General features: G+C 40.8%; 1 protein-coding gene across 1 annotated transcript; it reads right to left on the reverse strand.

The window, feature by feature from the left end:
• Positions 1 to 680: 680 nt before the first annotated feature.
• Positions 681 to 14,776, reverse strand: LOC104876372 (vomeronasal type-2 receptor 116-like). The gene is given in 9 exon segments (XM_033759383.1): positions 681 to 1,005; positions 1,159 to 1,438; positions 1,441 to 1,743; positions 3,051 to 3,174; positions 3,850 to 4,077; positions 4,820 to 5,333; positions 5,377 to 5,627; positions 9,586 to 9,874; positions 14,670 to 14,776. Coding segments are annotated over 9 exon segments (2,421 nt in total).
• Positions 14,777 to 27,043: the final 12,267 nt, after the last annotated feature.

A 27,043-nucleotide genomic window follows, 5' to 3' on the forward strand; every position in this document is an offset into this window, starting at 1 on the left:
GTCTTCACTTTCTGCCATTTCTCTGTATTTTCTAGCTTTCTTGTTGGCTCTTTCTTTGTCCCCTGAACTTCAATTGCTTCTTCCTTTCCTAAGTTGTTTCTTCCAAGTGTTAAGAATCCCGGTCCTGAAAAGGATGTGACATGCTGGCAGGTTTTATGACACTGAAGATTATTTATTATAACATACTACCAGGCAGTCACACAAGGGCAGAAAGGTCTGCATAGCTTCAATACATTGACTGTCAACGTGAGGAGAGAAATAAACAATGAGTTTTGAAGATAGTAAAACAAGCATTATAAACTCATGTTACTTGTTGAAGAGAAAACACAATAAATTTATTTGGTAATTCAGAAATATAGTGGTCTACAGTCAAAGATTAGCATATAGAACTACTAAAAATGATTGAGAAAACCAAAGGAAACACACAAAAGTGAGAAATAAAGCAAAATTTGGCACAAATATTGATGTTGACTGCAGATTTAATGAGAAGAAAAAATTCAAGAATAAAAGTCATTGTGCAAAGATAATTGCTTTAGATGGTAGAAACTTTACAACTGTCAGAGACTAACAGTCAAATGTTCATTGAAGTAAATTCCATCTTCTATTCTGATATCTGACTATAAAAATGGTGCAAATTTCCATCAGATACTGTATGTATTTGGGAAAAACATATTTTTAACTTAAATTCTTTTTCTCCCAGAATGTGCTCTGTACCTGAATTCACACAGAACATTTTTCTCTGGCTTCAACAAAATAACATAGCACTTGGGTGCAAAGATGCAGCCCAGCAGCCCCGCACTGGAGGCCAAGATGGAGAAGACCTCCATGGCCACCGTGACCTTCCCCTTGGTGCTGTGGTACACGGGGAGGAAGGTGACCCACACACTGCAGAACACCAGCATACTGAAGGTCAGGAACTTGGCTTCATTGAAGGTGTCAGGCAGGTTCCTGGCCAGGAAATAGTGTGAGGGAGCCCTTGTTGCACACGATGATGATGTGGCCATGTTCCGAGTGTGCATCTGTGTCTACGAAGGGTGGATTCGTCCCCATCCAGATTCCACAGAGAGTGAGTTGGATCAGGGAGCAGATGGGGATGCTGGAGTTAGATACCCCTGACACCAGCCACTGCCTCATCCTCCTGCCTGGAGCGGTGACCTTAAAGGCCAGAGGGAGCCCTTGTTGCACACGATGATGATGTGGCCATGTTCCGAGTGTGCATCTGTGTCTACGAAGGGTGGATTCGTCCCCATCCAGATTCCACAGAGAGTGAGTTGGATCAGGGAGCAGATGGGGATGCTGGAGTTAGGTGCCCCTGACACCAGCCACTGCCTCATCCTCCTGCCTGGAGCGGTGACCTTAAAGGCCAGCACCACGGTGATCGTTTTGGCCAGGATGGTGGAAACAGCCACAGTGAACACAACTCCAAATGTGGTCTGCCTAGGATGCAGGTGGCTGTGTTGGGCCGGCCAATGAAGAGCAAGGAGCAGAGGAAACAGAAGGTGAGGGAGATGAGCAGGGTGTAGCTGAGAGCCCTGTTGTTGGCCTTGACAATGGGAGTGTCTCTGTGCTTCACAAAGAGCCCAAGAACAGCAGCTGTGAGGACAGTGAGACTCAGGGCTGAGCGAGCTAAAGTTTTCCCCAAGAGGTCTTCATAACCCAGGAAAGTCATAACTTCTGGAAGGCATTGATTTTGGTGAATGTTGGCATAGTATTGATCCTCACACTTCACACACTGCTCCATGTATAGTGAAAAATGCAAATACTCATTAGGTCAAGTTTACTATTTCTCCCTTATTCACAGACCCAGGCTCAGAAGCTTATTGGACTTGTTGACCCATCTGCCCTCCTTGGTTTTTCTTTTTTCCCTCTCTCTCCCTCACTTGTTCCTTCCTTTCTTCCTTTTTCTCTCCCTTCATCCTGGGGAATGAACTCTTTACAATGAGTTCATTTTGAGAAGGCATTTTTTTGTATAGGGGATCATACTCAGGACCTTGCACTTGCCAAGCAGATGTGACACCATTCGGCTAAGTCCCTGATGACAGGGTCTTTTAAAGTTAATAGATTCCCCAGGCTGCACTCCAGTTTGTATTCCTGCCTCTGGTCCCCGGATTGCTGGGATTGCGGGAATGGACCCATATACCTGGCTCTTCCTTTGTCTTTCTAGACACAATGGAAAAGCATATAGAGAATAACTGACAATAATACGATGCTTTATGTTGTAGTGAACAGCATTATTTATTCTCTATCTGGCATATTCATGACGGCATTTTTTTTCAGAAAACAATAAAATACTACCTATCTAGTTCAAACTTCAGTGATGCCCACCAAACAAATAACTCTGTTCACACCAAACATTATCTCTCTGAGCACCTTCTTTGTGTCAAAACCTGTGCTATGCACTGGGAAAGTGAATATGTGCTAGATAATTCTCTTCCATATGATGTATCTTTAGTTTCAGAGAACAGAAACAATGAGTACTAATAATACTTTGCATTAACTTTCATAATAGAGATAAAACTTAGAAACTATGGCTTGGGTCAAATGGGAATTTATTGAGGAAATACTGCATTCAATGGGATTAGAAAAATAAATCAAATTGGGCAGGTGTGGTGGCTTATATCAGCAATGCCAAGTTATCTGTAGGCTGAGATAGGACGATCACAAATTTCAGGCCAGCCTGAGGCAACTTAGTGAGACTGTCTAAAAATAGGTAAGTAAAAATGGCTCAGATGCAGCTCAGTGATAGCCTACTTCCTTTTAAATCCTGAGCATTGCCAAGTGGAAGGAGAAGAAAAAGGAGGAGAAAGGGAAGGACAGGAGGAAGAAGAGGAGGAGGAGGAGGAAACAATAGAAGATAGTTAAAAAAATTAAGAAAAGTATAGTTCAAGAGACAGTGTATTTAAGATGTAATTGTACTGAGTAAAAGGAACACATTTCTGAAGGAAGAAAGAATTTCATTACATTCTCTACATGGATTTTTTCCATTTCCTGGGTGCTTGGAGTAACTATACAATAGAGGTAGAGAATCTGCCCACTGGGCAAGGTCTTACCTGTGTCATTGGTGATCTCATTCTCTGGGCAAGTGGTGCAATCAAAGCAACAGGTCGGTTTTCCCTCCTGAGGAGATTTCTGAAACCCAGGACCGCAACTCTCACTGCATACAGAGTGGGGAGTCTGAGGACAATCAGATAGCTTGGTAACTTCCTAGATTGTTATTACTCCTTCAGAACTCAATGGATAAATTAATTTGTATACACAGTGGACCTGTGAGAGACAACTGGCCTGACATGCAACTATGAGTTATGACCAGAATTTTGATTTTAACTTACTCAGATGTCAGCCAATTGTGCTTTCAGATGATCTCAGATACAGATTTCACCTTAATGAATCCAGAAGGAACATTAAAACATCCTTTCTGGTATGGGGCTAACTGAGAATTATTGGGCCATTGTTTCTCTAAGGACACTGAGATCTGCCTGTGTGTAGAAGAGAGACTTTAACAAGATAGGCAGCAGAGTCTGAGCCTTCACTGATGAACATGAGTTACAACCAACCCTCGGGAATGAATTGAGTTTGTAAGTCAAGGACAACTGTATAAAGAAATAAAATGTTATGATTTAGTAGAATATTTATTTACTAAAATGAAACATCATTTTAATAAAAGCATAAATTTATACATGGGTTCCTTTCCCATCGATCAATAGATAGTGCTTTGAATTGGAATTTAAAACATTCAAATTCCATATAAGGCTGTTTCATCACCAAAATTGTAGGCACAAACACTTCAACAATATTTTAGCTATTTGCAGTGAATAAAATTCATTATGACTCCTGGTAGCTCCCATGCACCTCTGTAATCCCTGTGGCCCACTCCACCATCTCCTCAGAGAAAGACATTTGTTGGTCAAGTGGAGCTCATGGGGAAAATGTTCCTACTTTGACCTTAAGTCTAAGGCCTTCTGGAATGTTCCAGAAGTTGAGAATGTCGTACTCAGCATGCTCCTGGGTTATGTCATCCAAAGTCACTTGGTCTCCAGCAGGATTGTTAAAGTGGACTTTCTTAAGAAAGTGATGCAGCTGAAAGAGACAAATCCTGAGGTGAATCGAGCTTCATAATTAATGTAGAAAATAGGAACGATAGAAAATTTCATTGTCCTTAATTCTTTTTCATTATGTAAACACTGGCATTATGTTAACACTGGCATCAAACGAAGTATAAGATATAAAAGCTTATGAAGAACTAAAGTATCATAATGTTCCTGAAATATCATTTGGTTTCATGAGAAACTACTCCATCCAACTCTACTTAATCAGTTTACATATGTTTTAAACGCAAGTCAACTGTTGAATCACTGCTTCCAACACTCATTTTCTCTCTGCTTCTTTTCACAGCACCTATCTAGAAAATAAAGCTACAAAGACCAAAAGTGAGACAATTCATATAATGTATCCACTATAGACTTTAGCACGATTGAGATTTTTAAAGAGTGACTAAAGTGTACCCTGATATCCTTTAAGAACTCAGAAGAAATACATAGATTTTTCAAAAAATGAAATCACTAGCTGAGCATGGGATTGTTATTGTTGGCAGGCAAAGCAAAATCTTGCCTAATATCTAGTTCCTAATATCCACCTGCCAGTAGATTCTTAGCTGATGATGATTTCTGCTCACTTCAGCATTTGTCTTCTTAACAGTGAGTATGGTGCAAAATCTTTTATCTTTTAGAGAAAATATCCTAAACTTCTCCTATACAGAACCTGTGGAATAAATTAAGACATGTTGATGACAGCCTGTGCCAACCAATGGAAGACTCATTACCTGCCAGGAGAAAAACGCCGTCGGTTCTCCACTCCCAGATGGTTGCATTTGATCTTGTTGAATAAGCATCTCATGGAGGGCGTGGGCCACAGCGAACACAGCATTGTACACATTGTGACTCTCATCGCTCATGGCCATGTCAAAATGGTTCACAGGCAGCCATGCCAAAGAGGCATTGGGCGTACAGTTCTCCAGTGCACAGTCAGAGTCAGAAAAAGAGCAATGAAAGTTCTGGAACCAATACATAGTAAGGTAAGTGTCTTCTGGGTATTTGGAAGGGTTGGCTGCCTGGATAAAATTTTTAAAGCCAGAAACCTCTTCATGATGTATTGAAAAGATGAGGGTCCCTTGGAATGAGCCCAGTATGAAGTTTCTTCCAGTAACATCAGCCTGCCACTGTGAGTTTGTCACCCAGACTTTTCATGTCACTACATACTGTCCTATGTTATATATTACATCATTTAGACCATCAGTATCATAGTAAATGACAACCACGTTTACTGACAATGTCTCCCTGGTCAGGATAAATTGATTGCTGTCCAAATGAGGCATGGGACGCAAGAGGAGTTGAGAACATTTTCACAAACGCTACACAGATTGCGCTCCTGTCCATCTCTGCTCTCACCTCTAAGAGGAACTGAAGCCCTTTTGGACCTTCTGTGATGACCAGTCCTACCCAGGTCCAGCTGAAATGAAGCATCAGGGAGACCATACCAAGGGCCAAAGATGTGTCCTTTTGGGCCACCTGATAGAGAGAAGGAAACTGGCCACTGTCACTCAGCATGGGATCAAACCAACTATATGTAACCTAAAAGGAAAGACAGGGAAGCAATATAAGGAGGTGCTCATATAAAGCAAAACTTCAAACCTGAAGATTAGTAAATAACAGCAGGAAGTTGTCAAAAGAGATACTCATTATTTCATCTTTCTAACCAACTATATGCTTAAATGATTTACTTTTAGGAAACAACTTCTCAGATGTAGACTTCCAAGAAATCACTATTTTTTCTCCCCCTCTTCTTTGCAGCAGGGAATGGAATTGTGGCTAACCCACAGTATGGGTCCTGTAGTCTTTAAAATAAATTCTAATAGACGAATAACCAAATGAGTTAGTTACTTTTTTCTTGCTGCTCAGTCAAAATACCAGTGTCCGAATTTAAACGGGGAAAGGTTTATTTAGCTAACCGTTTGTACAGGTTGCAGTCCTTAACTGGCTGGTACCAAGGCAGTGTGGCTTGACATAAGGTTTCACAGAGAAGAAAGTTTCACGGCAGCTATGAGGTAGCAAAAGCACCAAGGGATCTTAACAGCATCTTTCTGCCCCCTTTATCTCATCCTGACTTTTCAGATTAGGGCGGTGCCAAACCAATCATCAGTGGACTGATTTTGTAATCACACACTAAATCTCAGCATCACACACTCTCGATTCAGCATCTTTTGATAAAGCTCTATAAGCACATGAGGCTTTGTGGAGACATCTAGACACAAACCATAACTTTACACCTCTGTCCTTCCCCCAAAGACTCTTGCCCATACCTTTATGCAAAAGGCATTGAGTTCCTCTTGTCTGAGATTTATGAGCAAACTCTTAGCTGCAACCCCCTATACAGATGAAAAGACAGTTAAACATCCAGTATTCAATGGTACCAGATAGACATTTCCATTACAGAGTTACAAACAGGGGATACAAAGGAATGGGAAAAAAGCACATCCAAGATCCCACAGGGCACACATTAAACCCCACAGTTCCACTTCCAGCATCCGAGGCAACTTGTGGCCAACTGTGAACTCCAAAGGGCTTCAGGAGCTCCCCCCCCCCGTGGCACTTCTCATGGTGGTAGCTGCCATGGCTTCTTTCCTGGGCTGGCTCTACTCTCTCTTTGCACTTTCCTCAGATGACCCGCATTCCTGGCTTTTCCAGACTTGGCTTCCTTCTCAGGAGCATGCTACTTGGCCTCCCGGGTTTTCTTCTGAGACCTGGGTGGAAGACTTCCTGACACCAAAACTCATGCATTCCACATGCTCCTGACACTGGCACCATGTGGATGAAGCTAAGGTTCATTGCCACCTGGGGCAGTAGCCAGGCTTCCTTCTCTTTGGGATATGGAGACCCCATGAACCTCCTGAGGAACAACTTCCTCATGCAGCTGGCATTGTGGAACATGGTGCTCTGGGGCTCACGTCCCCAAGAAATGTCATTCATGTTTTAAATTTTGAGGCTGCACACTGATAAAAACAGCATGGTACTGGCATAGAAACAGACCTGAGAATCAGTGGAACAGATGGGAAGACACAAAAACAACTGCAGATATACTCAGCTATGTCATCTTTGACAAAGGAGCTGACCATCCCCAATGGAGGAAAAATAGCCTCTTTAATAAATGGTGTTGGAAAAACTGGATCTCAACTGTCAAAGATCAAAACTAGGCTTATCTTTCATCATGCACTAAATTAAAATCCAAGTGGATTAAAGATCTACATATTAAAACAGAAACACTGAACTTGCTGGAAGATAAGTTAGGCAGAACTCTTGAAGACATTGGCATAGGAAAAGATTTCATGAACAAGTCCTCAGTAGCATGGGAACTAGCAGAAAGAATCAACAACTGGGATCTCATCTTATTGAAAAGCTTCTGCACTGCAAAAGAAACCATCAACAGAACTAAGAGACAACCTACAATGTGGGAAAAAAATTTTACCAGCTGCTTCTCAGACAAAGGTGTATTATCTAGAATATAAAAAGAACTCAAAACAATCATCCCCCCAAATATAAAGACCCAATTCAAAAATGGGCATCTGAAATGAACAGACATTTCTCAGACAAAGAAGTAAAAGCAGCAAGTACATATATGAAAAAATGTTCCACATCACTGGTCATTGGAGAGATGCAGATGGAAACAACAGTGAGATTCCAACTCACCCCACAAAGAATGGCTGCTATCAAGAAATCACTCAATAACAAATGTTGGTGGGGCTGTGGGGAGAAAGGAACCCTTCTCCATTGTTGGTGGGAGTTCAGAATGGTGCAACCACTGTGGAAATCCATGTGTGGATACCTCAAAGACCTGGGACTGGAGGCTCCATTTGACCCAGCCATCCCTCTGCTGGGTATCTTTCCAAAATAACTAAAAGAATCATATCACAGTGACATATGCACACCTATGTTTGTAGCAGCACAGTTCGTTACAGCTAAAACCTGGAAACAGCCTATTTGCCCATCAGTTGGAAACTGGATAAAGAAGATGTGGTTTTTCTATAAAATGGAATACTACTCAGCCATAAAGAAAGAGAAATTAGATTCATTCATAGGAAAATGGATACATATTGAGGATATACTCCTAAGTGAAATAAGTCACACATGTACAAATACTGAATAGTTTCTCTGGTGCAAAAACTATAATAGTAATAAGATCCTAATGAGATAATTGACAATGTGAAATATGAAGAAATGGGCTAAAGGTGTAGGGAAAGTGGGAAGGGTAGCGGAAAGGTAATAAGGGAAGAGAAAGAAACATGAGAAAATGAAAACATAGAAATAAAGTGTTTGTAAATGTGGAGGCAGGAGGGGGTGAAGGGAGGGCAGGGACAAGGGGGAAAAGTGAGAACCAAGACCTGTCAAGTAAAGTTACAAGATCCCAGTGATGAATGTAACTGTACTGTATACCTGAAATGTACCAATAAACAATGAGAGAAAAACAATAAAATTTTCAGGCTGCAAAGGGGGCAGTTCTGTTGCTTTTTGGGATGACCCCGGGCCATTTTTCTATTGTCCTGTTCCATCTCAACAATTGAGATCTCTGTTCTACCTTTCCAGGCAACATCATTACCGGAGCTTTCTTTCTGACCAACATTTGAAATTATTTTGCTGGTCTCTTTGCTCTTGACTATCAACATAAATATGGCTAATAGCTCCTGACGGTAACCATGCCACAGCATCAGCATTAGACTGCCTGGAAATTTCTTCTGCCGGATTAATTAGTCCTTTGCTCTTAATCTCAGTCTCAGGCAAAGTATCTGAGCATGAGCAAAATGCAGGCAAACTTTCTGACAAGCCATAACACACATCATCTGGAGGCTAACAGCCAATGCAATTCTTTCCACCAGAAACTTCCAGAGCCTGGTCTTTACCAGGTTCCTGGTCTTCTGAGCTCTGATCACAACGTCCCATATGGTACAGGCTAAGGCATTCCAGCTCTACTTTTTCATCCAGTATCTCTGAATCTTTCCTAACTCTTCCCTTTCCACAAGCCCTTTCCAGAGGCTCTTGAGTTATGCGGCCAGGTAACATCACAGCAATGATCCCACTTCTGTACCAAATTCTGAGGTACTTGTTTCTGAGACAAAATCAGAGGAAAGGTTTGTTTAGCTCCGTTTGTAGAGGTTGCAGTCCATAACTGGTTGGCTCCAAGGCAGGGTGCCACGGCATCAGGCTTTACAGAGAACAGCCCATGGCAGCCACAAGATTGCAAAAGCAACAAGGGAGCTTGACAGCATCTTTCTGCCCCTTTTATCTTTTCAATACTGCAGGGATGAGGGCAGTGTGAAACCAATCAATGGACTGATTTAGTAATCACATGCCCTTAACCTCAGGGTGACACACTCTAGATTTGGGTACCTCTGCAGTGGTCCTATGACTGCAAGAGGCTTTGGGGTTCAGGCAGACATAAACCACAACACTGAGTCTTTTTGTTTAAACCCATCAAAGCCACTGGAAAATGGCACCAACTAAGACATACTGTTATTGTTCCAATCTCATCCACCCTCACCTGAGGAAATTTGTAGAGTTCCAGCAGTGGTCCAATTTGAGGAGATGTCCCCCACGAGATTCCTGTTACCACTGCAAGAGACTTGGTCTCTCTTCTACAGGTGTAGTTTGGGATTTCATCCTGTCCTGTGAGTAAAATGAGGGTACTCTCCGGTATCCTCCAGTGACTGTAAAGGAAATTATGGGACTCATATCCCAGAGACAGGTTGGGTAAAAGATGAGGATTCCTGTTGATCTTTTCTATGGTAAAAATGAAGGCTAGAACAGTCTGGTAGTTGTTAGGCACAAGCCTGTATGGAAGACACAATGTTCTTTATGGAAAAGGCCCAACGTGTAATTATTTTGCAACGCAGTGCAGTTATCATTTACGAGATGATATCACACAAATAAAACCACATCATGTTCGTGCTTCTCTATCATAATCGCATATACACCTATATCTGAATGAGGTATTAGAAATTGGATGTTAGAAAGTCATGATGGTGGATTTCTCATGAATGATGTTAGTGTTCTGAAAACCATCAATAGCATCTTCATAACTGCTCTGTGAGGACAGTCTGACCAGATGGTCATCAAGAAACTAGGAAGTAACTGCTGTCTTAATCTCAGCCTATACAATGGCTAAACATTATTTTTGTTTAGACAGGGAGTTGGTTGTACATTTTCATATAGTGGTCTGATCTAAGATGACATTTTGACTAGATGATAAACAATCATGAAATCTAATCTATTTTTTAACATGAACTAGCCCCCATAGCGTTTTAGAAATTGAAAACATGTAACATAACTGTTATTCTAGAGGACTTTACTAACTTCCACACAAGTATCTCATGGCTTATGTGAGAAAACCAACGTGTAAATTTATAGAGCCAAATAAAGGATGACAGGAAATAGGGTGACAGAGTTTGTGGCATTGAGAAGAAGATCTGAAAATGGAAGGAGATGGGAAGGAGGTGAGGGGAGGGGAAATAGAAAGGAAGGTGTGAGGTGTGTATCACCTCTATCTATATGTGTATCTATGTATCTATCTATGTATCTATATATCTATCTTCCAATTCCTGCAATGAATGTATATATTATGTATCACAAACAGATAGTAGTGCAAATTTTAAAAAGTATAAAAAACAGATTCCATTCACAGTGGGGTTTTGTTAATGGACCTATGTATCAAGAAGTAAAATATACCGAATAGTTTCTCTGGTGTAAATAAACTGTCATAGTACATAAGATCCTAATGAGATAACTGACATTGTGAAATGGGAAGAAAGGGGCTAAAGGTGTAGGGAAGGTGGGATGTGTAGGGCAAGGGTAATAAGGGAAAAGAAAAATGTGAGAAAATGAAAATATGGGGAAAAAGTGTGTGTAAATGTGGAGGGGAGGAGTGGGTGAAGGCAGGGAAGGGACAAGGGGAAAAATGAGAACCAAGGCCTGTCATGTAGAGGTACAAGATCCCCATGATGAATGTTAACTGTACTTTATACCTAAAATGTACCAATAAACTCAATTTCAAAAAAGAAGTAAAATAATAGCCCATGTTACGCACCACTAAATGCTTCATGTCACAGCAAGGATATCCACGTGAATTCAGAAATGCCAGTGAAGGGAAAGAATAATTCGAAATCAAATCTCTGTGGCAAGCAGAAAACATGACATCTATGGGATGATTGTGGTGCTGCACAATGTCTGAAATGAAATCGCCCAAAACTCAGCCCCTCCTAGTCATGCATCTGCCACCAATACAATCCAGGAAACTTACATCAACTACAAAGTCCAGGAGGGAGCAGAAATCATGAAAATAAAGAGACAAATTGAAAGAAATAGAAAGTGTTGTCAGGACTGGAAAGTCTTAGGAACCTAAAAACATAGCATTGGAATATTGAAGATTAGCAAACATTTTTTTTAAAAGTTGCAAAGAAAAATTAACATTTTAGCAGTGCTTTTTCCAAATAGCCTTATTCTCTTCACCTTTCCTAAAGTTTGGAGAACAAAGAGGCTCCATGCCAATAATGAGTTCTTACATTTTTATTTCCTGATATCTGAAAATTCAACAAGAATAAAATACACTACTTTCTTCTGCTATGTGTTGAGTCTTGTTTTTTTTAAGATTTTTTTTGTACTGGGGATTGAACTTGGGTCTTTGCACTTGTGAGGCAGGCAGCAGAACCACTGAGCTAAACTCCTGGCACTTATGTGTTGATTCTTAATCCAGAGTTTAATTGATGTTTGCATCTTGTAAATTCTTCCTGTGAGTGAGTGAGAGAAACAGATATTTTCCCCCTGATTATGCAGTGGCATATATCAAAAGCTGGGCCCCCCACAAACTCAGAAAGTGCTCTCTTTCTGACCTGTGTCTCAAGCCCAGAATGTACATTCTCAGTTGTTATGTAGAGCTCTCTATATGCATTTACTAAATTAGACTTACCAATTTACTTTGTAAGTATCTTATTAATACACAAATCTTAACAAATATGTCTTTGAGAACAGGAACCTTGAAATCCCACAATATAATGCCATATATTTTTGGTTTGTATTACTTCTCCACTTAATCAACAGAAATTTCACTTTCATTTTTTTAACTTCTGAAGCTATATTAAAATATTATCATATATATATATATAACTCAATTAGTACTTATCTGTGATAATTTAAACCTCTATGCCATTATGAATGGAGATGCATTTTTCGTGTTTTATGCTTAGCACGTTGCATCAGAAACATAAGACTAGAAGCTGGGCATATTGATGCACAACTATAATCCCAGCTGTCAGGGAGGCGGAGGAAGAGGAGGGCAGCCAGTACAGCTTAATGACTTAGCAAGCACCTGTCTCAAACCAAAATATATAAAAAGTCTGGGGATGTCGTTCAGTGGGAAGGCTGAATTCAACCTCCAGTACTCCAAAAATCTCTCTTGCTAGATGTTTCTTAGAGAAAATGAAATATAGAAAACAAAATCAAAGTGTTTTTCTATACTACAAAGCCACTGTGATAAAAACAGCGTGGTACTGGCAAAGAAATAGGCCTGAGGATCAGTGGAACAGACTGGAAGACACAAAAACAAATGCAGATGTACTCAGCTACCTCATCTTTGACAAAGGAGCTGACCGTCCCCACTGGAGGAAAGATAGCCTCTTTAATAAATGGTGTTGGAAAAACTGGATGTCAACCTGCCACAGATTAAAATTAGACCCTTATCTTTTGCCATGCACTAAATTAAAATCCAAATGGATTAAAGATCTAAATATTAAAACAGAAACATTAAACTTGCTGGAAGGTAAGTTAGGCAGAACTCTGGAAGACATTGGTATAGGAAAAGACTTTATGAACAAATCCTCAGTAGCACGGGAACTAGCAGATAGAATCAACAACTGGGATCTCATCTTACTAAAACGCTTCTGTACTTCAAAAGAAACCATCAGCAGAACTAAGAGACAATCTATAATGTGGGAAAAAATTTTTACCAGCTGTACCTCAGACAAAGGACTATTATCAAGGATATATAAAGAACTCAATACAATCAGTCCCCCCAAATATAAAGACCCGATTCAAAAATGGGCATCCGAAATGAACAGACATTTTTCAGACAAAGAAGTAAAAGCAGCAAGAAAATATATGAAAAAATGTTCCACATCACTGGTCATTTGAGAGATGCAGATGAAAACAACACTGAAATTCCACCTCACCCCACAAAGAATGGCTGCTATCAAGAAATCACACAATAACAAATGTTGGCGGGGTTGTGGGGAGAAAGGAACCCTTCTCCATTGTTAGTGGGAGTGCAGACTGGTGCAACCACTATGGAAATCAATATGGAGATACCTCAAAGAGCTTGGACTGGAAGTTCCATTTGACCCAGCCATCCCTCTGCTGGGTATCTTTCCAAGAGAACTAAAAGAATCATATCACAGAGAAGTATGTGCAGCCATGTTTATAGAGGCACAGTTTGTAATAGCTAAATCTTGGAAACAGCCTATTTGCCCATCCGTTGGAAACTGGATAAAGAAGTTGTGGTTTTTCTATAAAATGGAATATTACTCAGCCATAAAGAGCGAGAGAATAGATTCATTCATAGGAAAATGGATACCTATTGAAGATATACTCCTAAGTGAAATAAATAAGTCACACATGTGTAAATACCGAATAGTTTCCCTGGTGTGAATATTCTGCAACAATGCATAAGATTCTAATAAGATTACTGACATTTAGAAATTTGAAGAAAGGAGCTAAAGGTGTACGGAAGGTGTGATGTGTAGGGGAAGAACAAAAAGGGAAAAGAAAAAAATGTGAGAGAATGAAAAGATGATAATAAAGTGTTTGTAGATGGGGAGGGGAGGAGGGGGTGAAGGGAGGGCAGAAGTAAGGGGAAAAATGAGAATCAAGACTTGCCATGTAGAGGTACATGATCCCAACAATGAATGTAACTGTACTGTATCCCTAAAATGTACCAATAAACTCAATAAATTTAAAAAAAATCAAAGTGTTTTTTATGAAGTTAACATGAGCTTTTTATAAATACCTTAGAAAATTTACACAAATCATTATCTTATATAGGTCATTAATTTGATGATCTTTAAAATTCTCATTTCTGCAAAGAGAAAAGCAATATATTTAGTCCAGTCATATACAGCATTTGATACCTACATGCATCTGTTTCTTGTTGAATGCATTAGTTTATGAGAAGGATATTTCCTCAATTTTGTTATTTGAATGTAACTTAACAGAATCTCCCCGCACATTCGTCCATGTGGAGAGTTGAGAGGTGATGGGTAAGTTACTTTGCTTGGTTCAATCATTCTGTAGTGTAAATATATATCAGTACATAACCTGTAGCAGACGTCCCTGTCCAGTACTAGGAGGTTATAAGTGGTACATGCTTCTTGCTTTCCATAATTCAGCTATATTGTTTTATATTAGGAGTCAGATTGAAGCCCTATGAGGCTCAAATATTTGTGATAGATGGTACACTGGGTGACGGCCAAGGAGACCTAAGTCCTGGTCTGTGAAGAGGCAGGGCTCTGCTGAGTGATTTGAAGCTAAGGTCAGCGTGGCCTGAGTTCAAATCTCTCCCCGTGAATTACGGTTTCTCACTGGCCCAATGGGTGGCTGGTGAATTGTGACCCAGTCCCAGTCCGTTCGTGCTCTCCAAGCAGGATAAGCAGTGGCTCCTCCCTTCCTCCAGCCTTACTCAGCGCCATCACGCCAGGTTGCAGCACTGTATCCCTATATGTTTTCAAATCACATCCTGCTCACCTTCTATCCATGCTTGTGATAAATAAACACTGGGCAACCTTGCTGCTCTTTGTCTTTGGCTGTGCAGAGCAGCATCGACTAAATATGTAAAATACTTTAAAAAGTGAAAATACCAAAAGCAAGATAAAAATGAAAAAGGAAATCCAATAAAATAAAATACCCTTAAAATAATACATTAAAATATAATAAAGGACACTAACAATATAAGAGATGCCGTTTTCATCATGATACCGTTTGCGCGACATTTAACCCAGCGGTGTGATCTGAGATGAAGGATAAATTACTCTCCCGCGTGGGTGGCGACATGGTCCATTGTTATGTTTCCAGAAGGTTGTGTGATAATAGATACGACAGTGATCTACAGAGAGATTCGAACCCAGTCATTTCACTTCTCAGAGTTCTCTGGTTTTAATCAAAGAGCGCACATCCGGGCAGTACAGCCTCATGCACCAGAGATCTACCCACTACCTCATTATAGAAACACGGGAGTGCAAATCAGCTAGGAATATAGGAACATCCAAAACTGATGGGAATTAAATCATGCAGCCTGACAAGATGTAATATTGTGAAGGCAATACAACAATTATAAAGGTTTGATGTATATATAAATATGTATATCATGTTTCCTTTTGTAAGAAAAAGAGGCTGACTCATGGTAGACACATATGATCCTACTTTGTGTTTATTTATACTGATGTGCAGAAATTCCATGATATTTTCATGATTATATTGTAATTGCTATGGCCATCACAGCTATGCATATGTGTGCCATAATTTTTTTTCAAATATTAAAATTTCTTTTGCAGTAAGATATTGATATAAAACATATCAACTATATACATGTCAATATTTCATGTTCCCAAAGATCTTTTTCCCTTTCTCCTGATTTTAGGTGAACTGATGATTTTCTCATTAACCCCTACCGTCTTATTCCTAGTAGGTAAATCAACCCTGAGAGGCAAAGTTCTTAGAGCTGCCCGTGTGTTCTTTTCAGTCACAGACAGGGCTCACTGGACAGAGGTGGGCCAGGGGGGACTGCAATCGCAGACTGTTCCCAGAGCCAGTGAGAGCAGGGAGCAGAGGACGAAGGGGAGGGCAGCCAGCTTCTCCTCTCCTGCAGGAACAGAAACATAGTGGCACTCTGCACCCACGTTGGTGCTGAACTCAGACCTCTGCAGCCACTGAGAACAGGCACCAATGTGCATTTCCAGCCTGTGTGACTCAGGCTGAGCCTGGCTTCCAACCTGGAGCCCAGTCCTTGATCACCCGCCCTAGCTCAACTAAAATTACTATTTTTATGAGTCAGGGATCATGAATTTATTTCCAATTGTGGATTTATCGATTTTTTATTATCAACTTCAACTTCGCTTTCCTATAGAATTTTTGGCTATGAGGTAAAAAATTGACTGATTTATATTTTATGAAAAAAAGTTACTATGCAAAAAAAATCATAATAGAGGCAATTAATGAGTAAAAATATAACAACACTGTGGCAGATTTTATGAATTCAAGATTTTAGGGAGAAATCCTCACATGATTGAGAAAGTGGCGGAAATACCGCATGAAAGAAGATACATATCATGAGATCCTTGCAGCCAGGGAATTGAGGACGGGCCGGGGTTAGCTGAGCCGCCCTGGAGAGGGCTGTGAAAGGGAAAACATTCAGTCTTGAGCGCACTGTCATTAACATCATGACCTCCACTTTCCTACAATGTTAAAATCGTGGCAAATAATTTTTTGTTAAATTTGTATAGAGTTTATTGGTACAATCTAGATATACAGTACAATTACACTCATTATTGGGATCCTGTACCTTTACATGACGGGTTTTGATTCTCATGTTTTCCCCTGTCCCTGCCATCTCTTCACCCCCTCCTCCCTTCCCCATTTACAAACACTTTAGTTCCATTTTTTGTTTTTCTCATATTTTTTTGCCCTCTCTTATTATCTTTCCCCCACCCTTCCCACTTTCCCTACACCTTCAACCATTTACTTCCTATTTCACATTATTAATTATCTCATTAGGGTCTTGTATACTATTATAGTTTTTCACACCAGAGAAACTACTCGGTATTTCATTTAAAGAAATCTCTATATGAATATGACACATAGGGAATCTAAAATGAATCTAAAAAGGAAAGTAAAAGAGAAAAGACAATGTTGTAAAATTAAAATCATCCTTAATTCTGCAGATGAAAATGGTCCTTGAACATATTTAATTTCTTCTTGCTCTTGTCGTCTTATATTATTCTCTTCTTTTCATTTTTTAGAGAATACATTATTAGTTCTTGTAATCAAATCCACGTAGATATGACCTCACATATTTAATACAGTGCATTACCCCTGTAGAAATGGAAAAAAATTAACTTTTTAGACCAATATGGCTGTTAATTTCTGTACAATGCCAACTCAACACAGTAAATTGAGAGAAATTTTTGCAAAGTCAACAGCACAGTTAAACTTTCCAAAAATTCAAATTATACATATATATATGTATATATATATATTTATTTATTTAGATTTATATATAAAGACCAATAATAGCAGTGCATTATGCATTAACAGCTTCTCCGAGTTCTGCCGTTATCTGAACAAAATTATACATTCAGCACACTCCATTAAAAAAACAAAAAAATAAAACAAAGAAAAGAATAATACCCAGAAAAAAGCAAAGTTCTTTTGCTGTTGTGGTACCTGGCACCATTTTTTTTTATTAGCGTCTTGATCATCATCTGGAGAGAGAACATTCTAGAGTAGCATCATTAAAAATAGCTCTGATAAAGCTACTACAGTCACTTCCATCTCTATAGTTATCTGGGAAATTATTTCTGTTTTGAATTTTCCTAGAGCCTGATTGATCTGTTTTGTTACTTCCTGTGCCTTGAGTTCAGGAAGTTCTGGTGGTTCACTATTGGCCTTTCCATCCTCATTTGTCCTACTGTTTGCCATGGGTGAACTGGAAGTCTGTCTTTCTTTCTTACTTAGCTGTTTTCTTATTTTTATTTTTGTTGTCCATGTGTCCTTGGTTTAATCTCTGGGTTATCACCCAAATCTTCCTGATAGAGTTGCACCCTAGCTTCTGGGTCTCTAATGACCCACAGATATTTTCATCTCCATAACATCAGAGAAAACCACTTATAGAATGAACCACAATCCTTTATCACAACCAGCAACACAATATGATCAAGCAAAACTTGGAAAGTGACTACCTGTGGTAGTCACTAGTCTATCAGCCTTAAATCATTTGAATTAAATTGAAATCAAGAAGCAGTCCAGATCATGTCTGCAGTGAACAAAATTTCAATATAGTATATTTACCATTTAGGATGGGGGCTCAGACAATGCTAGGACTCAAGACCCCTGATCTCAGTTAGCTGATGGCTGAACTGTGGCGGTCCAGCCGTCACAACACTAACATGCCTGAGTCGGGGAGTGAGGATTGAGAAAGGAAAGAACACTCAAACCTGAGCGGAGACGAAGAGAAGTCTGGTTTATTTCACAGAAACAGCTCCTTTTATAGGTTCACAGCAACAGGAAGCTTTTAAGGGCACACAACAACAAAAAACACCAAATCATTGTTTTTCATAGACCGAATTTCCTGACTCTTACTGATAACATCAGATCTATGGCTGTCTCTTTGAGTTTCTTCTTTTGCAGCAACAAGTTTAACAAGCAGAGTCCTAGAATGTTACAGATTGTATCAATGCCTTGAGTGTAGAGGTGAAGAAGTTTCCTTTTAAATATCAAACTCCTAGAGGGCCACGGCTGGGCTCCCACACTGAACCCCATGTCACAGACTGACCTCAGGCTGCAAGGCCCAGATTGAGTTCCCCAACCTTCTGAACGGTTGAACTCCACACTGTTCTACTATAGGTTTCCCATGCACTTTCTTTAAAGACATTCAACTTTGGGAACTCAGAAAATGCCCCTCTATGACCACCTCTGCCTCTGCAGAGTGGGTCCAAAGACTGGCTCAATCAGGAGGTCTGAGAATGTGGGGGGGGTGTTCAGGGGCGCCCCCGCAGCTACCTTCCTGGTGCTGGAGTGCTGGTGGCTCCCGGTGGGGGAAGGCGTGGCTATCCTTCCTGTGGTGGTTCAGGGCTCAGGCAGCCCTCCTTGGGCCTGAGCGATGGCGGCTCCCAGTGTGGGAAGCAAACAATTTTAAATGCAAGTGTATTCAACCCACAGGATTGCTTTAAATCTACAGGACTGATTTATGCAAAACAATTTTATTTTTATCTTCTTGTGTGTATGTATAGGAAATTTCAGGAGTTCATTAAAGATATCTTCTTGATGTGTTACATTGTCACCGAGAGAGTGGTCACCCTCAGCCTGTCACCTTGTCAGCTGGGGTTCAGCTCAGCAGTAGATCACATGTCTAACACGTGAAAGGCCCTGGATCCTGCTCCTAACAGCACAAAGACAAAGTGCCAGCCTTCCCAGCACTCTGTAGAGGAAGAGGTTCACTGGAAAATGCAACTCACAGTCACACTGTACCCAATGCATTTCTAAGTTATTCATAGCACTCGATGCATTGGAACTGTTAATACAACAATTGCGTTGAGTACTCATGGGGCAACAGACGCTATGGAGGGATTAGTTGCATAACTGGGTCAAAATTTAAACCACCTATCACATGATCATTTGCAGCATTCAAAGGACTCAAAACCCACTACGGTAAAGGATACCAAGGTCACTTTGAAAAAGATCTTCTATTCCTGTTACCTCTCCTTTGTTTTGCTCTTTGTATTTTGGTTTCTGTTATGTACATGTAAAAGCCCTCTCGGATCTGTGCAATCATTGTGTAATGCAAATACATACGAATAAAGACATTAATAAAAATAAAGGAATAATGGTAACAAAATATCCTTTGACATAGTATCAAGATGTAATGAATATTTTTCAAAAATTCTATAAAATCTATGCATGTCATCAAAATAGGAAAATCTCCAAACTCTGAAACATTTTACATTCCAAGCATTTCTGACAAAGGATACACAACCCCTAAAAGTTATGTGTTTATATGTAAAGCAAGAGCGTTGGGGGCAAATATTTCATCATCCCCCCATATCTCTCAGCCTTTGTGAGAATCAGTGATGTGTGTATCATGTGTGCTAATATTCTCCTATCGTCCCACGAAGGAGAACCAAAATCTGCGAAGTTGACTCAAACTGGATGGCTCCTGGTTGACTTGGTATATGGTTCACCATTTTTTTCCAAAGAAACTGAGTGGACTCTTCTATTTTAATTGCTTTTAAACATACTTAAAAGGCCATTGCTCCAGCATCCACCATTCAGACGTCTGAAAGTGAAGAATATGATACAGTGGATAAAACTCAACCATTTGATTAAACTCACATTTATCAATTACTTAATGTATGCAGGGCCTGTTGTGGGCACCTGTCCCGCTCCTTTGGCAGAGAATGGAATATGACTTGGAAAATGTCCATCTGTGGCTACCGTAGAGATGACAGCAGAAAGTTAACTTTCTCCATCATGCATTACTTTTCTCTCTCTGATCACAGTGAACGCAGCCTGCAGCCTAAATGCAATTCCAGAATTTCCACTGGGACCCAGAGCCAATGTTCATTCCCTAACCTTGCCTCAGGCCGTAAAGGTAAACTTTCTTTAATCAAAGAAGTGTAATTGCTTCCCCAGCCTCTTCTTCCTGGCAGGCATACCAATCGTGAAGTCCTAGAAGGAACAGCTCTGGTGATAATCACAGTGTGAGAAAACATCAGAGGGCTCAGCCAGTGTTTCAAAGCCATCTTGATTTTTCTCTTTTCTTTCCTATCTCTAATTGTCCCTGTAACTGTTAATGGCTGACCCATAAAATATTATTCTCTAGGTGACAGTGTGAGTGGAAAAGTTAACTTCACAAATTGTGTTTTGCTTGAGCGTTTACAGCATTGGAAGTTCTGAAACACAAAAGCAAACAGACACACTTTAAACGATGTCTTAACAGAACAGGAACTTTGACACTTGAGGAAACAGATGTTGACAGGTGGGAATTATTATGAGATCAGAAACAGAAATGACTCCAGTCTGACCACTTCCAGCCTAGTGTTTATTTTGCTATCACTACAATCACTTATCGCTGCCTCATGAGATAAACCAGCATTCTGCATGCAAAAGTTAAAACAATTACTTTTTTTGTTTTTTTCAGCTTTCATTGTGTTTATTGGTACATTTTAGGGACACAGTACAGTTACATGCATTGTCGGGATCTTGTACCTCTACATGACAAGTCTTCATTCTCATTTCTCCCCCCTTACGCCTGCCCTCCTTCCCCCCTTCCTCCCCTCTCCATCTGCAAACACTTTATTTTCATCTTTTCATTATCTCACATTTTAAAACAATTACTTGCTACATATCATAACTTAACAGAGCATTTTAACAATATCACCAGCTATGAAACTGCCCATCAGTTTGATTTTTTCCTCAAAACATTCTCCTTTCTGCTTTCTGCAGCTCTTGATCTCGTTTCTGTTCTTTGAACCACTAAAAATAGAAAAAAGCTGGCAACATACCCCATGGTAAGGAAAGTAGAGATACCAAAGCCCAATATTATAAAACACATTTAATAAGTCTACACATCACCTTTAAGTACAAATAATAGCAAAACTAGAAAAACATAGATAGGATACATATGCAAACCATAATTATAATGGTGATTATTTCCCAGGATGAAGGTTAAAGATTAGGGAGAGAAACAAATGGATTTAGTACTCTCAGCAATGGCGTCCCTTTTTTCAAGAATTAATTGTAGTGAACCCATTAAAACCAGCTCACTCTGATCGGTGGATACATAGAATGTGCTATCTTGTTCTATAGTTGTAATTCTTTCAAAAGCATAAGAAAGAGAGCACATGCAGAGGTCCAGGCTAATTTCTGTTGATAAATAACGAGCAACCTGGAGGAGAGCCGTTAATCATTCTTCTCCGTCACATTTATATGCGATGGGTAAAAGCAGAGAATGCACAGAACATCCGTGGTCTCTGTTTCCTGAGTCGGGGATGCAGAGCATTCAACAGTGGCCGTGGGGCTGCCTGGGGCGAGGGCCCGACTGAAGAGGTCCGCACCCCTCAGGAGGATCTGGTGCGGAAGCCCCACGCCCTGGACACCAGCAGTGACCCAGTCCACCTACGCTACCGCACTGATCAACGGTGTCTTTACACAGCGCCTTGCACTCCCTAGGAGCAAGTCTGCCTCACAGTGAGGACCACTGCACTACCCTTAGGTCCCAGGAGAGATGCATTGCACTCAGCCAGTCCCCCCCAGGCCCCTGCCCCAAGAGTTCACAGCGCAGCAGGGTTTGCCCAGTTTACAGCAGCAGGATTCCTGATAGCTGCGTCCTGGAAACAGCCTGCATGTCCGTCAACAGCTGCATGGACAAAGCAATGTGATGTTTCCACACAAGGGAGCACTGTTCTGCCATAAAGAAGGATAAGCTTAAGCCATTTGTAGGAAAACTGATGCACGGTGAGATCATAGTGTTAAGTGAAGTAACTTAGACAAACTTAAACATCACATGGTCTGTCTTATATCAAACCTCCATGGACACAAAGTATGAAGTCAATGACTGATAATAGGACAAAAACAAAAATGGTGTTGTAACGCTGTTATGGTTTATAAATTGACACTAGTTTGGCAATAAATAATAGCTCCAAAATTATTGCAAAAGTAAAACCACACAGGGTTTCATATCTGTTAAAGGAAGTAGGAACAACTATTTAGGAAAAGCACCCGTGTTTACGTGTCTCTGTGACGGGGACAACTGAAGGAATAATGTTACGGTGAGAGTCACAGGGGGTGGTGCCGCCAGGGACCCCATGCAAGCCCCTCACCACCGCCCCAGCCGGGGCTGCCGATGACTTCACGGAACCATGGTGCTCTCCTTCAGCCTCCTGGGTCCCAGTCTAACTAAGAACAAATGTACCCTTTACCATTCCATTGACAGGAATGAAAATTGGGACCGGAGAACTGGAGGAGGAGCAAGAGGACAGGGAGAGAGGGGAAGGAGATTTTTCCTAAAAAAGAAGTAAGTTGTGTTGTGCCCAGATTGTGATATCCCCAAAGACCACCAAGGAGTCGAGTACGATGCAACCACACGAGGAGTTTATTGGAAGCCCGAGCCTGGACCCTCGGATCTCACCGACACAGTGGTTCAGAAACAGAGCCTCGAGACTGATTTCCAACAGCCTTTTATAGTAGCAGAAGAGCAGAACTAGGGGCTTTCTAAATGGGTCAGCGCTTGATTGGTTAACATTTTGCAAGTGTGTGTTTTCGCAATGCTTAATTGGCCCAGGCCAGATGTCCCTCCTTCTCCTAACAACACTAAGAAAAGAGAACATCTGATGGCAACGTGCGGGAACAGGCATGGGCTTTCCTGAGAACTCGGTAACTGGCAAAACGGAGTCACTTTGGTCTCCACAGTTGCAATGTGTACATATAATCACTCCACAAGATGATCGTAAGTTACATAAACTGCAAACATATACAAATAAAAGTTCAAAAAATTTAAAAAGAAGTGGAGTTACTCACTGTAACTATTGGACAAAAGTTAAACTAATTCTTTTCATTTTCTGACAAATACATATTTTACCACTATTTTCATTTTCTATTTTTTAAATTTCTTTTTCTCTCATTGAGTGTATTGGTACATTTTAGGTATGCACTATAGTTACACTCATCATTGGGATGTTGTACCTTTACATGACAGGTCTTGGTTCTCATTTTTCCCCTTGTCCCTGGCCTCCCTTCAACCCCTCCTCCCTTCCCTATTTACAAAGACTTTATTTCCAGTTTTTCATGTTCTCATACTTTTTCTTTTCCCTTACTTGCTTTCCCCTGCCCTTCCCACTTCCCCGACACCTTTAGCCTACACAGGTCTTGCTCTTCTTAGAAGCTCACCAGTTACACTGGGCTGGTGCTGGACCTAGAGACCTTACCGTGGATTCACCTGACGTGGTCCTTCCGAGTGAGGCCCCATGCACAAGTGCTGGAGTTCTGGATTTCCTCAGGTGCCTGAAAGCAAAAGTATGGTGAGCAGCAGGAAGAAGGATTGGTGCATCGCACCTAAGGGTGGCAACACTGACTCCTGCGCAATCCTGGTGCAGATGTAAGAGGCTCCCAGGAAGGGCACTGTGTCCCTATCCTGGACAGTTGCAGGGGAGGTGTCTCTTTGTGATGTGCTACAGCGCAGTGGAGGAGGTAGAGCAGCATGAAGGCCAGGCCTGCAGTGTCCTCTACAGAGGCGACCTGGGAACAGTGTTGGACGTCGTCATCCGTTACTCTCAAAAGTCTCTGTCTATGTGCGGGACAGAATTTCATATTGGTGCACCAGATGTTATCGGCTCAAGGCCTTGATCTTATCACAATGCTTGGTCCAAGACACAGAGTTCATTTTTTAAGAGTTCTGCAGCTAGATATAGACACCAATGTGTTATTACCACCAGTACAGTTCCAGCTGTGATGGGCAGAGCAATGCCCAAAGGAAATAATGAAAACTATACCTGCAAGTAGTAAAGGTCCAGTAAAAAAAATTTTCTAAAAATCCAAGGTTGATGTGCAGTTTTTGAAAGAAAAATCTGCATATATTCCCAGATTTGATGACATAAACCCTCACATCCAATTAGCAGCAATATGCAATAATAGCTAAAACTTGGAAACAGCCTATTTCTGATCAACTGGAGACTGGACAAAAAAGATGTGTGGTTTTTTTTTAAATGGAGTACTACTCAGCCATAAAGAATGAGAAACTAGACATTTATAGCTACGTGGGTGCACGCTGAAACATTGCTCTGAAGTGAAATAAATCGGACACACATGTGTAAATACCGAATAGTTTCTCAGGTGTGAAAAACTAAAAGTGTAAATAAGGATCAAAGTGTAGAATTGATATTGTATAATAGGAAGAAAAGGTCTAAAGGAATAGGGGAAGAGGGAGGAGTAGGGGAAAGGTAAAAATGGAAAAGAAAAACATGAGAAAAGGAAAAACATGGAAACAAGTTTTGTAAGCAGGGAAGGGCGGAGTGGGTGAAGGGAGGGATAGGAATGGGGAAAAATAAGAAGAAAGATAAGTCAAAAATAAGTCATGTAAAGGTTCAGGATTCCAATGATGAATGTAACTGTACTGTATGCCTAATGTGAACTGATAAACAATAAAACAGCAATATCCAAGGTCTTAAGAAGTTAGAGTGAAGTCCAAGAGTTGGGCATCTCTGTGTCCATGGTGAAGCCCACAACTTGGACTTGAATGTGTCTGTGCTACAAGATCTTGTTTCCTGACAAGGTGTAGCTGTCCTTTGTTTTTGGTGGTCTGGTAGGTGTTCCCTTCAGTAGATGCAGTATTAATCTTCGGCGGGGAAGTAGTAACCTGATTTTTATGCTTTGTGTAGTAGGTGCATGGTAAAATCCTGTAAGTATCTGGAATTATTGGTATCAGTGAACAGCCAAGACAGTTCTTTATGAAGGCCCTCTTTGTGTGGAGAAGCCCGCTAAGCCTGGGGTGCAAGTGTAATCCTCGGGCTACGATATGGAATGACCATTGTGAATTCGTAGCTGTTGCATAAAATAACATGCTTTAATAGTCCATCCCATCTTGCATTCTCACCAGAATTCCCCTCCTGGTGGTCCCGGCCTGCATCCTGCCAATCTGTCACTAACACCTTTCAGCACAGTAAGAGATATGGACAGATTTGATGACTGGTTGTCTTTTGAATGCACGGCTTGGTCACATCTCAGTTCACCCAACAAACCCTTTCTCTTCAAGGCACATCCGAACAGGCACAAAGTCCTGGGTATACTCGGTCGTACAAATATGAGACCAAACTGAGTTCATGTCACTCACTGAACAGAAGTTCAGGTCCAACTCACAGCAGGCTGGGCGAGTGTACCATTGTCCCACAGAGGTCCAGCAGAGCCTCTGTCCCTGGAGATGTCAGGACCTGGTCCAGGACAGAAAATCATCTGTTCACTGAGGAATATCACAGCAGGTCCACAGCTCTGTGATTCCTCCTCCTGTGTGGCTTTTGTGGCAAACATCTTGTGTCTTTTCTTAGAGGTCCAGCAGAGCCTCTGTCCCTGGAGATGTCAGGACCTGGTCCAGGACAGAAAATCATCTGTTCACTGAGGAATATCACAGCAGGTCCACAGCTCTGTGATTCCTCCTCCTGTGTGGCTTTTGTGGCAAACGTCTTGTGTCTTTTCTGTCCCTCCAGTTGCAGGCATTGGGTCATCCACTCTTGGGTGTAACCAGTCAGCTTCTTTGGGGGTCCCTGTCTTAGGGTTCTTGAAAACACCTCATCTCAGCTGCCAGTGCACTGTGATGTCTTCACGTACTTGATATGATCAATATGATGTTCCTTACAATTCCTTATATCAGTCTGTTGATTAATTCTCTGATCACCATGTTCAGAGCTGGTTAGGAGGTTTGCACTGTAAATCCAGTGTATATAATTTATTGCAGCCAGGGTGTATTTGATTTTTGTAATTTCTGATTTCAATATGTCACAGTAAATTTATCATCTAAAATCAAATATTGATTCACCATTACTGGAGTTCATGCTAAGTTCAGCATTAACTTTTTATACTAAATATTATATCAATTTCAAGAAATCCCATGAGTTCACAGCTGCAGTGTCTTATTAAGTATCTTCCCTGTCCTGAGGAATCTCCAGAGATCAGGGATACCTAGGTCTGCCTGTTTGTCCTGATCCTCAATATGTTGTGTGGTGAAGACTACAGTGAGAATGGAGAGGTTTCTGCATAGCCCTATCATCTCAGAAAAGCTTAAATACTGGAGGGACCCAAGAGCAGAGTGTAGGTGTATTAAACAGTAGGAAAAACATTTCAAAGAGTGAGCTATGGGAAAATGAGTGGAATTTTAAAACCCCAAAACGCAACTCCATTCTGCATAGATCTGGGGTTACTAATTTTGAGTTTATCGAAGTGGCACAACTACTAGTCCCACAGCTCATGCAGAGCACATGTGGCTGCCAGTTTTTCAGCACACATTACATGCAGAGGTAAGCGGGCCGTGTGGGGAGTGTTTTGTGGCTGAAATGAACCCTGGGTTATGATGCCTGAACTCTCTATATTGAGATTTTAAGGGCAGAGTGGCAAGATGTTCTTGGTGGTGCACAGGTCCTTTCAGAACTTTTCGCCAAACACATAACCTCGAATCCTCTGTTACAAATCATTTGCATCAC

This window comes from Fukomys damarensis, unplaced genomic scaffold (genome assembly GCF_012274545.1).
Source record: "Fukomys damarensis isolate Sample0158 unplaced genomic scaffold, DMR_v1.0_HiC HiC_scaffold_37, whole genome shotgun sequence".
Classification (NCBI taxonomy): Eukaryota; Metazoa; Chordata; class Mammalia; order Rodentia; family Bathyergidae; genus Fukomys; species Fukomys damarensis.